This window comes from Ailuropoda melanoleuca, chromosome 8 (assembly GCF_002007445.2).
Source record: "Ailuropoda melanoleuca isolate Jingjing chromosome 8, ASM200744v2, whole genome shotgun sequence".
Taxonomy (NCBI): domain Eukaryota; kingdom Metazoa; phylum Chordata; class Mammalia; order Carnivora; family Ursidae; genus Ailuropoda; species Ailuropoda melanoleuca.
The window spans coordinates 115,412,215-115,427,373 of NC_048225.1; the positions used below are offsets into that span (position 1 = coordinate 115,412,215).

Sequence of the window (15,159 nt, forward strand, 5' to 3'; positions counted from 1 at the left end):
AATTACTTCAAGATACAGTAAGCATAATATCAGCAATGAAATATCCCAGTAATTTCATATTTTTACTGTGTAATTATGGAAAAGTTATTTCTGCTTGAATCACCGTTCATTAGTCTACTCCTGCCCTTTCCCTAGATTTCCTAGAACAGATAGAACTTTCTTTCTTTCTTTTTTTTTTTTTAAGATTTTATTTATTTATGTGACAGACAGACAACCAGCAAGAGAGGGAACACAGCAGGGGAGTGAGAGAGGAAGAAGCAGGCTCCCAGCGGAGGAGCCCGACATGGGACTCGATCCCAGAATGTCTGGATCACGCCCTGAGCCAAAGGCAGACGCTTGACGACAGCGCTACCCAGGAACCCCCAGATAGAACTTTCTCAATCCTTCCTCCAACCACCTCTCCCCTCAAAGATTTCTAAATGATAAAGAAAGCTGCACAATTCTCTACTCACCACATGCTCTGCCCAGTCACTACCATGAAATGTGAGGGAGATGGAAAGACTGACAGGTAATTTCAAGATTTGTAATATATGTAAAAAAAGAGTTTAACCAGATACTAGGCATATATTTAGCATGTATAACCACACTAATCTCATAATTCAATCAAGCAGAAACTATGTTCTTACTCAAACTGGAGCCTCACTGGTCTAAAGTGGCCCATGATTTTTCTTATAATTCATTCCGAGACAGTCTCGCTTTTTGTTTTTGTAAAAAGAAAGAAACAAAAACCACTGAACTATGTATGTTGCCAGTGAAAAAATTATCCACTTGTCAGCTAGGGTAAATATTAAGCATTCTTGGGACGGCTGGGTGGCTCAGTCGTTAAGCGTCTGCCTTTGGCTCAGGGCATGATCCCAGGGTCCTGGGATCGAGCCCCGCATCAGGCTCCCTGCTCTGCTGGGAGCCTGCTTCTTCCTCTCCTACTCCCCATGCTTGTGTTCCCTCTCTCACTGGCTGGCTCTCTCTCTGTCAAATCAAGAAATAAAATCTTTAAAAAAAATAGTAAGCATTCTTTAGGAACTTTTATAAATTATACCGACCCTTTCTAAACCCAACTCCCAAAGATTCTAACCCAGTTGGTGATGGAGTGCCCAAAATTCCAATTTTAACTTTTAAACATTATAAGTTAATTTGAATATGTATTTTTCTTATAAAGATCATGAACAATTATTTCTGAGTTCTAGAAGCACCTAGGGATCAATGTATTCTCAACTACAGAGGTCTATATAATTTATAAGTCTACAGGAGGGGTAGGAACACTTTTCCGCAAAGGGCCAAATAGTAAATATTTTAGGCTTTGCAGTCCATTAGGTCTCTGTCATAACCATTCAACTTTAGCCACTGTAAGGTGAAAATAGCCCTAGGCAAGACATAAATGAAAGGGTATGGCTATGTTCTAATAAAATTTTATTTACAAAACCAAGTGATGGCTGGCCATAGTTTGCTGACCCCTGGTTTATATAGTCTCTACAGTCTATAATTTTAGGCATTTGCAAGTTCCCTATGATAACTTTTAACTTTGCCTTTTCATTTTAACAACCTAAGAACAAACATACATTGTGATTCAACTGGATTTACTACTTATAAGATGATGTACAGCTTCTAACACTATATGGTAGACCCATTTTTAAGTGTCTTATATGCATTTGCTCATTTCATTCTCACATAATAACCCTAGAAGGTAGTCTATAAGACAGAGACGTTAAGGGCAATTTGCCCAAAGTGACACACCTAGGAAATGGTAGAAACAGGCTTCAAACTCCAGCAATCTGGTTCTAGAGCCTGAATGCTCAACCAAGTACAGTCAAGAACAGCATTTTAGTACTACAAAATTCCAGTATCCAGTTTGCATTTTTGTTTATGAGTGATGTAGCAGCAGGTGGTACTATTTTAATTGTTCAGACAGATTTAATATACATCTACGTAAAGCCGAATGACTCAGTCAGGCATTGTACTCTTTTGAACAGAAAAAAGGAATGGAAGACCTGAATCAACACAAGGCACAGGGCAGTAAAAGTGAAGGTGTGTTGAATCTGAAGAATCAATGCTGCAGCCATCAGTAAAATGTACACTGTGAGCAATTAACTAAATGGACATAGTCTTTCATTTAATGTGGGTTTGTATTTTCCAGATCTCCTTTGGCATTCTGAATGAATAAAAACCTATATGGACACACATTTTTTTAAAATGTGGTGATTCAAATATATATTTTAAATAAACTCTGGAGAAGCACTAAAAGGATCCTATATATTACCCAGGACTTTGCATTTGATTACAAGAAATGTGTGTCACATAGGAATTAGCATTAAGCCAAAAGAAGGGCTACAATTCTGACTACATTGATAATCCAATTTCTCCATTGATAATCCTTTTCTCCATTACCTCCACAATAATAATCACCTTTTTGTTCTCCTTTTATTACAACAAATATTTTGTTCATTTCCTTTAATACTATTTCTTTGGAAGAAATGTAGTCTGAAAGACCTATTATCTCTGCATATAATATTGCACCTTTAATAAAATTCACTGGAAGCCAGTTTAACATGTATTATAATAAAGATCCTTTGTCTAAAAGAAGACTCAGCATCACCTGGTTCTCAAGTAACTTACTTTTTGAAGATTCAGTTTTCTTATCAATGGGTGAACGACTAGGTCTAAATATTAATGTGAAATTAACTCAACACATGAATATAATCTCCAACTAAAATTGCAGATTACTTTGGAAGTCATAATCTAGTGCTTTACTTTAGAAAAGAAAACGTGGTGATCCTAACATTAGATAAAGGTTAGCAATCAGATTCAATCGATTGAAATTTGTCTTCAATTAATTTCATTTAGAACGTATTGCTGTAACAAACACAACTTAAGAAAAAATAACTGATAGCATTCCTAAGAATGTAAGCAAAATTTCTTTAAAACATCATTAAATTGTCACCTTACATGATTTTATATTGTTTTTCTTGAGAAAATTAAAAACCATAAAAAAAATTTTAACTAGAAGAACCCAATTTATTCCATGATGCTACTCAAACAGGAATCAGATATGACTATCAAATAAAACAAATACGTTAAAAAAGACTTCTTGGGGCGCCTGGGTGGCTTAGTCAGTTAATCATCTGACTCCTGATTTTGGCTCAGGTCATGATCTCAGAGTTGTGAGATCAAGCCCCATGTCTGACTCCAGAATGGGTGTGGAGAGTGCTTGGGATTATCTCTCTCTCCCTGCCTCTGCCCCTCCCCTCTCTCTCTCAAAAACAAAACAAAACAAAACAAAACAAAACAAAACAACAAAAAAAACCCAACTTCTTAAAAACCCTATAAAAACACAGAAAAAAATACATTTAACATAGGTGCCATTCAGAGTTCAAATCACTTTTTTCCCCTTCAGTTTCAACTAACCAGATTCCTGCAAGTCAAAACCCCGGTTAACAAGCCAATAATATTATGCTCAGTCAAACTGCTTCACTTGTATCTCTCAGGGAAAACTGGCATTAACTGGCCTCACAGAAATAAGGTCATTATAGCAGACCATCACATCATCAATAGCTCATTTATTTCCTTGGCAGTTACACTGAAGGTCATTGTATGGAAACATTTTATCTTCAAGATATTTTCTTAAAGTAAGATCTTCCCTATTGAAGAGGAAATCTGGAAATATACAACTTTCTTGTATAAAAACCTGTTTATTAAGCATTCATAGTTGTAAATTAAGTTATAGTAAAATTCCATGAATCACCACTTAGTTAATTTGAATAATAGTCACATTTATAAAACAATTTCTCTTCATTTGGAATTCAATGGAAATGGTATCTTTTGAGAATAGTTTGCACTGGGTATAATATCTAAGAGAACCGTTAACTAATAGTTTTCTTAAAATACTCCAGATGAATAGAATTAGACTGTAGTCCCACTAGCTATATAAAGTTGGATTCTGTAAAAGGAAATGACCTGCCTGAGTAGATAAGCATTTTGGTTTTGTGTAGGCGGTATTACATTACATAATGTTTCTGGTTCAAGAAGACTCAGGAAGCTGCCTTAGTCCAAACTTAACTGTTCATATGTTCCCAAAGGACCAGCAGTTGACTGACAAAGCAAGGACTCTCAAATAGCAGTCAACAATGTATAGGCAGGCATAGTAGGAGATAAAGCCCAAGAAAGCCCCCAAAACTGATCCCCCCAATAACTAACAGCTAACTACTCTATCAATAACTATTACTTTTAAGACTCTCTTAGCAATAACTACTATTCCTAAGAGGATAAAATATAGCATCTACAGAAAAATTAGGGAACAATTTCCTTGCCTGGACACTGATAAAAATTACATAATAAAATGAGAGATGTGTGTCTACTGAAGAAACCCAGCAAGTTCATCAAAAAACAAAAATCATTCAGATATAACAAAAAGGGTAATTGACTACAACTGTCACATATCCAGATAAGGGAAAATATTCAAATATTCCTTATCACCTAGTACATGGTAAAATTCTCTGCTTCATCTCTGTAAAACAGATTATTTCTTCTACAAAGTTAAGTAACTAGCAGTGGAGTGCTAAAACGAAGTTAAATGTTGCTAAATCCAACTGCTTAACTGGCTTTAAAAAATTTAAGGAAATAGTCATTTATGTGTTAGTTTCTATATGATTAAAAGCTCAATGTGTACAAAAACAATGTACGAGGAGGTCCTGGTCAAGAGCTATGCTGATGAATGCTATGACTGATCACAAATTTAAGAAAATTGTCTCGGAAATTACATGTCTCGATATTCATGTTAGCTTTTACTTAAGAAAGGAAAGGTTGTTTGGTCATAGAAATACAAATTACAATTAACACATAATAGTGTAGATCATGACAATGGGTGACTGAACATGCAACAGTGAGCCTTAAAGATGCCACATCAAGGGCTAAATTTCATGACTAATTCAACAAAATATGATCTGTGAGAATTATTTTGACTAAAATTTCTGCTGCTCATGAGAATTTATAAATTTTCTTCTTTAGTGGTAATATATTTGTCAAAATAAGTCTTTATCGCAGCCTAGTAACTTATTAAATGATCAAGAGAATTGTTTCCTTTTATGTATCTTGGAGAAGGTCATCTTAGGAAAAACACAATAACCCTAACATTAAATGTTAACAGTTAAGCTAGTTTTGAAATTCCTTGACCTACCTATTTAAACCATTATCAGAAATAACTTTTCTCTCTTTTTTTTTTTTAAGATTTTTTTTATTTATTTGAGAAAGAGAGAGCCAGCCAGCAAGAGAGGGAACACAAGCAGGGGAAGTGGGAGAGAAAGAAGCAGGCTCCCAGCGGAGCAGGTAGCAGATGCGGGGCTCAATCCCTGGACTCTGGGATTACACCCTGAACCGAAGCTACCCAGGTGCCCCCCTTTTCTCTCTTTTTGAAAGAGGTAGCAGGGAGGTAGGGGAATGTATCTTATTATGAAACATGTACATAATTATAACTCTACATTAACACTAGGCAATGCACATGGAACAGATTCTCTAGGTCGGGGAAAAGACTGGGAGGAACCTAGAGAGAACATGAGCTTTAAAGTCAAATCTATGAATCTGAAGCTAAATTTAACTATATTTATTCACCAGAGGACCTTGAACAAATTACTTATCTTCTAGTTCTGTTTATTCATCATAAAAATGGTATAATTGCTACCTCGAAGGGATTCTGTGGGATGAGAGTGGATACTTATGTGTGAGAGCAGTTATTTCATCTTTCAACAACCTCTATACACAAATAAAGTGGTCACTGAAATATCAAATCATTTTGCTTTTAAGGTAGAACCACACTATAAATCCTGAGGATATCATAATAAAAGCACAGACCTTGTCCTTTCTGTGTTCTTGAACCACTCTGAATCATGGGGAGAAGAGGAATAACAGACATTTGCAAAAATCTTGCAGGCAGTTTCAAGAAATCCATGTATTCCTTAAAGATTTAAGGATCTTAAAAAAAAAAACAACTAAAAAACAAAAAAAAATCCTGTGTATCTCAGCTTAATAATATACAGATATAAGAAAAAATAAATTATAGAAAATCACCCTTCCAAGTTAAGAGTCCCAGGTTCTTTACCAAAGAAAAACTCATTTACCATAATGGGAGCAAAAGCTCCACTGACTTGCACTCAACTGAGGTGCTAATGGCAACTGCTATTTTGTCACTTTCGTTACCACAGAACACCCAGGAAGCTTTCTTTCCTCCTTAACTAGCAATATGGGGGGAAAAATCATACATGGCTTTAGAAAAAAGTATTAATTCTACTTTCCAAATAGTGATTTAATAAGGAAAGATCATTTATTATTTAAATCTGAGAAACATTCTTCTGATTTTAACTTCATTTAACGACTTCAAGAGTCATTCAAAACTTCTTATACTCTATAATCACTTTCGAAATGTAAACGACTGAATAAGAAGCTGCCTAAATGAAATAAAGTCAAAGTCTAAAACAAACAAAAATAATTCAGCATCTAAAAAATAATTCATTCCAATTCTTGTCAACATGCATATATTAGAGCACATCTAGGCAGGTTTCTAATATGTTCAAGATGAGTCTCATTCATTGCTCATACATGGTAACAACTCAATATTTATTGAATATATAATATATTCTGAATTCCTAGAATAAGAATGAAGACAACTTAATATTAATTACAAGTATCTAGCATAATGCTTGACAAATAACAGATCTGCTGGACAAACAGACCAATGAGACTAAGTGAATGAAGGAATAACAGGAAAAGTATGTCTTCACTAAAAATTTAGACAATCCAGATTTCAAATTTTCTGCCACATGAACAAGCCAGACACTCTTAATTTTTTAGCTCAGTAAAAAGATTTCCAGCTGGCCATATGTAAAAATGCTAAGAAGCTATACTAATATTAATGAGTTACTTTGCCAAAATCACACTGGCCATTGCTTTGATTCCTCATTGTTGAAACAGAAACCTGACTCAAACATACCTGATAGGATGGCATTGACCTCAAGATAAAAGATTAAAAAATAAAATAAAATAAATTAAAAAATTTAAAAAAGCACATTTTTCCTTATGCAGTTTTTTACACCTAAAGATTCAAATACTAAATAGAAATGAAACTCAGAAAAAAAGAAAAAAAGATCCAGAATCAATATAGTTTATTTTTTAGGGCTTTTTTTTTTTTTTTAAAGCAAACCACATAAATTTAAATAAATAGTTTATTTCAATGTATCAATAATTCACTATCTTCATTATCAAGGACTTACTTGTAAAATTTGTTTATTTCAACCTTTAAAATCTTAAAAACAAACCAGAAATTGACTTTAAACATAAATCGGTAATAAAGTAAAAAGTAATAAAAATCTATATAAATCATAAATGATTAGTCCATTATATGAATCAAATTTTAAAAGGAAGGTTTACACTGTAAGTACCAAAATACATGTGCTTTTTGGCCCCTAATTTCAAAATTGTATGTGAATGATGAGGCAGGAAAAGGAGACAGACACTCAGCTATATTTTATAAAAACTATATAAACCACTTACAAGAATAACTTGCACAAAAAATATATTCATTTCCTGACATGCACAAGATCATAGGATTTTTATTATTTAATTGTATAAAACTTGTCTTCTCTAGGAATAAAATACAAAATAAAATGTCAGTTCTATTTTTCAACAAATTATTAAAAGAGAGATAAATCATCTACTATTTACCCATTTGGTGTCTAAAAACTGAAAATCGAACCTCGACATTGGAGAAAAAGTTGAAGTCAAGATGGGAGGTAAATATAACAGGAATTCTAGGTTAGTTAACAAATCTGGGCATATTCTTTCCAGTTTAGATATTCCTGTAATAGCGTATCGTATTCAGACAAATACCAGGATGGTTAAGAATTGTTTTTAGATATACCGGAATCATGCTGCAAATATGGATGGTATTTGGGCCAGTTATTTAAACTATATTTGCTCCTGTTTCACCACTTCTAAAATGCAAAAAACCAATAGCACCCATCTTAAAAGATCTACATAAGATATACGTCCATAAAACCTGGCACCAAGTATTGACTCAGTAGTAATATCCCTAGTGGCACCAAGATTTCATAATTGGGATAAAACATTCACTCATAGTATGGTAAATGTCCGACCAAAGAAGGAAAAAAGAAAATTCCATTGAGAAATTCCCAGTAATGGACAGATAAACTAGAAAATCAAGGTTCCAGTTTTCTGGAAAGCGTTTATTCTAGCAAATCAGGCAGGATTTTAAGAATTTCATTCAGAAACATTGATTAAGCACTAGCAACTATGTTATACTCTGATGCCATAAGAAAGAATGAATTGTATGCTGATAATTGAGAATAAGATAAGCACTTTAAGAGAACTGATGGACGGCTTCTCTGTATCATAAGGAGGTACCTAACCATAACTTGGGTAGAAGGTGAAAGGGAGAGGAAGTCATACTTCTTAATTAACTAATCATCTATCCTACAAATCAGTATCACTACAGCAAGAGCAGACCAATCTATATAGCACATTTTGTCTCGCTCCCTTGATTGAATGGTGAAACATTAAGAAAGGTACCTACTAGATTACTGGAGAGGGAATTCAGGGGTAATGGAAATGTTTTATATCTTGTTTTGTGTGGTGATTACACAGTATATACAACTGTCAAAACTAAATATACTAAACATGTAAGAAGAGTTTTATTCTAATGTCATACGACACCATTAAAAAAATATGGCTCATTTAAAAAAGTACTCCTTTTCACTGGAAACTGAGAATTTAAGTATAACCAAATCTATCCCCATTATAAAATGAACTACAGAATGATCTAATCTCATTCAAAACATGTGAGGCAAGATACTCTTTTAACTTTTGTGATAGGTGATGCAAAGAACATCTCTGAGATCACAGACTACGAGAATTCCTCATGGTCTCATTCACTGCAGAATCTTAAGAGTGGACATACATTTTTCAGCCATAGTTCACCTGTTTTTCAAACCTTCATGTTTGACATTGTCAGTGGGAAATCTGCTAGTTTGCTTCACTGCTTGTTCTATGTATGCTTGGAGGAAAAGGGCTTGGGGAAAAATAGGTCTGGCATCACAGAGTTTTCAAACAGAAACCCCAAATCCAGCTTCTAGCTCCAGAATGTGCATAGCAATTTTGGACATCTCACTTAGGTATTCTGTGCTCGTGATAATCTCCTATCACAGGACTTTCATGAAGATAAAGCGCATTAAATTTGTGAAAGCACTTTGAAAAGTCAAAGCAATTATTCCAAAGTGGCACTGGTGATGGGGTACCGCAGGCGTAGTCAAACCCCAAACCAAATCCTGGCATTTATATGTTCGTAGGGAACACTCATACACATCTCATTTGAACTAGAATGGAACCTTCAAGGCACAGAAACAGGTAGGTCAGTCCCACTGCAAAAAAAAACAAAAACAAAAACAAAAAAACAAAAAACAAACAAACCAAAAAAAGGGGGGGGGGAAGGAGGTCTCTTCCAGACTAAACTTCCAGAACTCTAGAATTCTGGGATTTCATCTTCCAAGACACCTGGTATAATCTAGTAAATTAAAAAAGGGAAGTGAGGGAATAAGACCTATATTAAAAGAAATTCTTCTGTCCCTGGCCTTGTCAACAATCAACGAAGAAATGAAATGCTCTCGAAGTACAGAGACCTTTACTCCCCAAATATCGTCGAGCTTTAGGCAATCAGCAAGCATTTACCGTATTCCTTCACAAATCTTTAGCACACACCTCAACGCCTTCCTCAAATCGCTTCCATCCCAGGCACGAGTGAGAGCAAGGCCTAAGTATCTTCAGATCATCCATCACAACTCCCTCCCCCTTCCATTCCAGGTCCAGCGGCCTCCGGCCATCACCCCCTTTCCTGATCTCCCATCCCCAGGGCCTCCAGCCTCACCAGCTGTTCCCGGCGGCTGGAGCTCCGATCGGTTGGCGCCCGGCGGCCCCGAACATTAACGACACCCAGGAGCCTGGCCTCGAGGCTCAAGCCCGAGAACAGACTCCAACTACCACTGCACCAGCGACTTCCAGAAGCAGTTCAGCATTTTGAGCTGAGCTTCCGGAAGCAGACGGGAGGCGGAAACCGGATGACCGGAGCAACCATTACCTCTCCTCTCTCCACCGCCTTCCTCGCCTTGAATCGCCTCCTTTTACTCACAGAAAAGAGAGAGGCAAATCCCAGGAACTTTTTCCTACGCAAAATTTCTTAATTTTCTTGCTAATATTCTTCAAACTGAAACGGGGTGGAAAATAAAAGTGGAATAAACGAGAAGTGGAACCCCCCGGGGCTGGCGTTATGGTTTAGCCCGTTGCCGTGGAGACCGATAGTAACACCCGAGCTCTGGAAGGCGCCGGGAGGCTATGGCCACGTTAGCTCGGCTGCAAGCGCGGTCGATGTTCGTGGCACAGCAGTACTACTTCAGGAACAGGTAAGGCGTCATCGGGGACACGGCGCGGAGGGCTGTCTTCACCCCCGCCGGGTGTTCCTCAGCAGGAGTTCCCTAGTAATAAAGTTCCTGAATCAGTAAATACCACCCACTTCTCCCCTTGGTTTGTCTGCCTGTAACTTAATTACAAGTTTAAAAGTAGTGGGACCATACGGGGGGATTATAGATGGGAGTGGGCGCGAGACGTAGTTACCAGCTTGAGAGGATTTAAGGAACAGCCCACTATAGATAATATTGTAGAAGTGTTTTTCTTTGACGTCATCACTCCTCAGTTTGATGAAACCAGTGTCCTCTCTGTCGAAGTTTTAATAGCCTGACTGGGTTCACCCAGGCTCCTTAGCTGGATGAGCTTAGTGTGTCTCCCATCTCCCTTGGGATTGAGCCTCCATTATTTCACAAATATTGAACTCAACTGTTCTAACGACTCTTTTGTCTTACCAAAGTGATAGTATCTAGACTATTCTGATAAGATAATCAGTATCAATATGTTAACTAATACAAGGGGAATAAGGAAGATACTAGTAGCCTGATCCTTCTGTCTACACCCAAACTTCTCCCTGGGGGAAGAGTTTTGTTTTGATCGTGGCTTTCTGGAAGCAGTGCCTCTGGGGATTTTCCAACTTAAGAGAAACAGTGGAAGAGTCAATTAGATAATGGCAGAGATGGCTGAAAAATATGTCGATAAGACAGGATTTTGCTGAGCTGTTCTTAGTCTAACATTTATTTCCCCTACCACATTCTTACAGCACTGTGTATCTCTTCAGTACTTAATCACAATTCAATTTTACATTGTTTGGACATATCTATCGTGCCTCTTAAACTAGAAGTGGGGAGTGTCTGTTTTTTGCTTATCATTTAGGTCTCTAGTGTCTGTCATAGTACCTCATTCATGATAGATGCACAAGAATTCTTTGTCTAATAATTCAATAAATGAGTGTTTGAATCAGTCATTAGTCCTGGTTTAACTAAACTACTAAAAATTGCTAAAGATAGAAATTATGTATTATCTCTGTATTACTATAATGATAGATAAATACCTTATCCACTTACTGAGCATTCATTTAGAGGATGTGTCCCATGTTCATGACCTGCCTATATAAAGAAGTAAACTGCATCCCTCCTGATGTTCACAGCCAAATGTGGAATATAAGCATTTAAAAAGTAATTACAAGAGAGTAAGGATGAACAGGAAGTGAAACAACTAACATTTCTGGAGCATTGATTATATGCTGGAAATTGTACTAGGAACTTTTTCATATAATACTTCATTTGGTTATCACAATGTTACAAGTTAATGTATTAATCTCTATTTTTAGAGCTCAAGAACACTGTTCTAGAAGAAGGCTGGTGAAGTGCCATAGAAATGCAAATAGACATGATTTTTTTCCTGCAGATTTCAATGTCAACTTTTGTCCCCATCTCCTGGCTTTTGACAATGGGTACATTTCCCCCCAATTGGAGGCTACTTAGAGAATAGAGGAGAGCTATGAAAAGGCCATGATGAGACTAGGCTAGCATTCCTTACACTTCATTTATTATTATTATTATTATTTTCAATATAAAGCAAAGTCTCTAAAGATCATGAAAGAATCAAAATTCCAAAATTTGCCTAGTTAAAACAACAACAGGTATTGATAACTTTGGGGACAAAATATTAATATATGAAAAAAATAAACAGGTGTTTTCTTTAAGAAATTATTGTCATTTCCCATGTGTTATTGGCTAGATCAGCTCTTTGTAAACTGTAGTGTATATTAGCATCACTTAAGGATGTTATTAAAATACAGATTCTGATTCAGTGGGTCTCAGTTATGGTGAGAGAATCTACATTTCTCACAAGATTTCTTGTGAGGCCCCATTTTGCAAAAAAATAAAAAAATAAAAGGGAGACTTTGTAGAAAAGGAAGTATGTATGGGTCTGTCTTTTAATTCTTAAGCATCCTTACAAATTATATATTCCCTGTTTGCATGAGGAAAGGAAAATGAGATTCATATAGGGAAAATTCACAAGCCATTCAAAGTAATGTTAGTTTGATGGAAGGATATTAAGCCAAGAAACCAGAATAGGTGGCTACTGTAGAATTAGAATTAATGGTTTACACAGGTGTAAACTTTAATAAAAATGTAATGAGAACTTTTACAGAAATAAAATTAAAGGAAAAAGTTACCGTAACTGATTTGAAAAATATAATAAATGAATTTCAAAATAGAATAGTCACTCCTGAAATGTAAATGTTTTAGGAAAGCAACATGGAGGACGTATCCAGGGGATTTAGTGTATGAATGGTAGTTACTGCAGAATTGGGCAGTGGGAGTGAGAAAAAGGTAAATTAATAAAAAAAGAAATAACCGAAGACAACATTCCTAAACTGAAGAAAGAGTATGGCTTTGAATGGAAAGGACTCTGATTACCAGACAGAATGTTATTTTAAGACATATTTCTTAGATATTATCTGGCAAAATTTCAAGGATACAGAAAAAAATTTTACAACCTCCCAATCTAAGACAGAAAAGAATCAAGTTATTTGCCAAGGAAGAGAGAAGCATTGAATGGCTCATGTGCAACACAGGGACCTAGAAGAGAAAAGGACAATACTGATTATTCAAGGCAATATCTAAAAAACCCAAACCCAGCAAAGATCTTACTCATTTTTTTTCTGATGAAAGAAAGACATTTTCAGATACATAAAGACTCAGAATTATGTCATCCATATACTCCATCTGAGGAAATGTATTCAAGAAAGCACTCTCTGAAATCAAGTGAGAATTAATTAGAAAACGATCTCAAGATAGAGGAAGAGGAGGGGCGCCTGGGTGGCACAGCGGTTTAGCGTCTGCCTTCGGCTCAGGGCGTGACCCCGGCATTATGGGATCCAGCCCCACATCAGGCTCCTCTGCTATGAGCCTGCTTCTTCCTCTCCCACTCCCCCTGCTTGTGCTCCCTCTCTCGCTGGCTGTCTCTATCTCTGTCGAATAAATAAATAAAATCTTTAAAAAAAAAAAAAAGATAGAGGAAGAGGAGCAAAAGAAATAATAGAAACATAGTGAACAATTATACGTGTAGTATTTATAGTTAATCTAGACAAGCACTGTTCCTGAGATTTATGGGATATCTCTAATTCTGTGCAGTTAAAGGAATCTAATAGGCACTTGCAGTTTGCTTCCTAGATATCTCCTTGTGCAAGTTCAAAAATTCATTAATACGTTTTGCACATTCCAAGTGATTATAGGTAATAGTCTTGCTAATTGTCTCACTAATACGTAATGCAGGTCATTCTTTATTCAGCTTGTAATACCAGTTTCCTCCCCACTCTTCCAGCCTATGTGATAATAATAATTACTCTAGAAGCCAGTCTCTTTAGTGACCTTAGAACTCCCCACAGTCTCTCCCATCACCCAGTCCCAAAAGACAGTGCCATTTATAGTACTGCTTGCCATAGTATCCTTCAGTTTTTAAAGAGAGGTTGGAATGATCTTTCTCAACCCGTGGTTACAAGAAAATTTTCTGTATTTACTAACAATATTTTAAAAGTTTTATTACATTTTTTTCACTATGCAATTGTGTTTATGTACATATATCGTGTGAGAGAGGGGCTTAACTCTTAGTATAGAAATTGTCTCAAACCCTTAATTGAACATTCCACACTTTCTTTACTGGTCTTAAATATTGCAAGACAAATTAAAGCTGTAAAAATTGCAAAGGAAGAAGCAAAATTGGCTTTATTCACTGACAGCATGATTGTGTGCATAGAAAACTAAGCTACCTACAACAAAGATCTAGAAATAAGTGAATTTAGCAAGGCTGTAGGACACAATACCCAATACACAAAAATCAATCGTCTTTTTATATAATAGCAACAAGCAGCAATTGTAATTTAAAACTACAAAAACAATACAATTTATAATAACATCAAATGCATGACATTTTATCTGTTGACCTTGAAGAAATCTCTTGTGTACACAATTTGTTCACAAAAGTGTTTTATGTACAGGGTTATGTATAAAGGTGTTCATTAAACATTATTTCTAACAGGAAAAAAAAAACCCTGAAAATACCTTGTATGCATTTGTAACTAATCTGGTTAAATAAATTAAGGCATATACACCTGATGGAATATTAAGTAGCAGTTTAAAAGTGAAAAATTTTATATATATAATGACATAAAAAAAAACCCTGAGACAAATGAAGGTTAAAAAACAGGTCATAGAAAATATATAACGCATTTAGTGTGAAATTTTTATGTATATATGCAGAGAGACACAGTGTCTGAAATCATAGATAAACTGTTAACACTGTTTAGATTTTGAGAATTGGAGGATAAGGAAGGTTGAAATGGTATCTTAATGTTTTTCTCTATATTTTTCTGTATGGCTTAAAATTTTATATTGAGCATTGGGTATTCATGTATTACTTATAAATAAACAGTAAATAAATAGGAAAAATGTTCTGAGACAGAAATTTTATTTTGGAAACATAAAATTAAACATGTAAATTAAGTGGTCATGAAGATGTAATGGGTACAAAACTTGGCCTGCCACCCTGAAAAATTAGAAAACTGAACAAAATATGTGGAAAATTATTTTTAGACATTTTGATGCAACAGACAATGTAGGATTATAATCTCTTTTTTTTTAATTTTATTTTATTATATTATGTTAATCACCATACAGTACATCCCCAGATTCCGAT

The 15,159-nt window shown here is 35.5% G+C and overlaps 2 protein-coding genes across 9 annotated transcripts in view; one reads left to right on the forward strand and one right to left on the reverse strand.

The window, feature by feature from the left end:
- The window catches only part of GPATCH2 (G-patch domain containing 2), a 167,738-nt gene extending 157,646 nt beyond the window's left edge, over nucleotides 1-10,092 (reverse strand). For all 6 annotated transcript variants that reach the window (XM_034667190.1, XM_034667192.1, XM_034667191.1 and 3 more), the window contains exon 1: nucleotides 9,920-10,092. In XM_034667190.1, the coding sequence (XP_034523081.1) occupies nucleotides 9,920-9,975 (56 nt within the window). In that variant the 5' untranslated portion in view covers nucleotides 9,976-10,092. The remainder of the gene's footprint in view (nucleotides 1-9,919) is intronic.
- SPATA17 (spermatogenesis associated 17) overlaps nucleotides 10,085-15,159 on the forward strand; it is a 175,746-nt gene continuing 170,671 nt past the window's right edge. For 2 of the 3 annotated variants that reach the window (XR_004627369.1, XM_034667195.1), the window contains exon 1: nucleotides 10,085-10,451. Coding sequence is in view for 2 of the 3 variants with exons in the window: in XM_034667195.1 (XP_034523086.1) it covers nucleotides 10,384-10,451 (68 nt within the window). In the remaining variant the exon portion in view is untranslated. The remainder of the gene's footprint in view (nucleotides 10,452-15,159) is intronic. The other variant, XM_002926656.4, reaches the window with a different exon arrangement.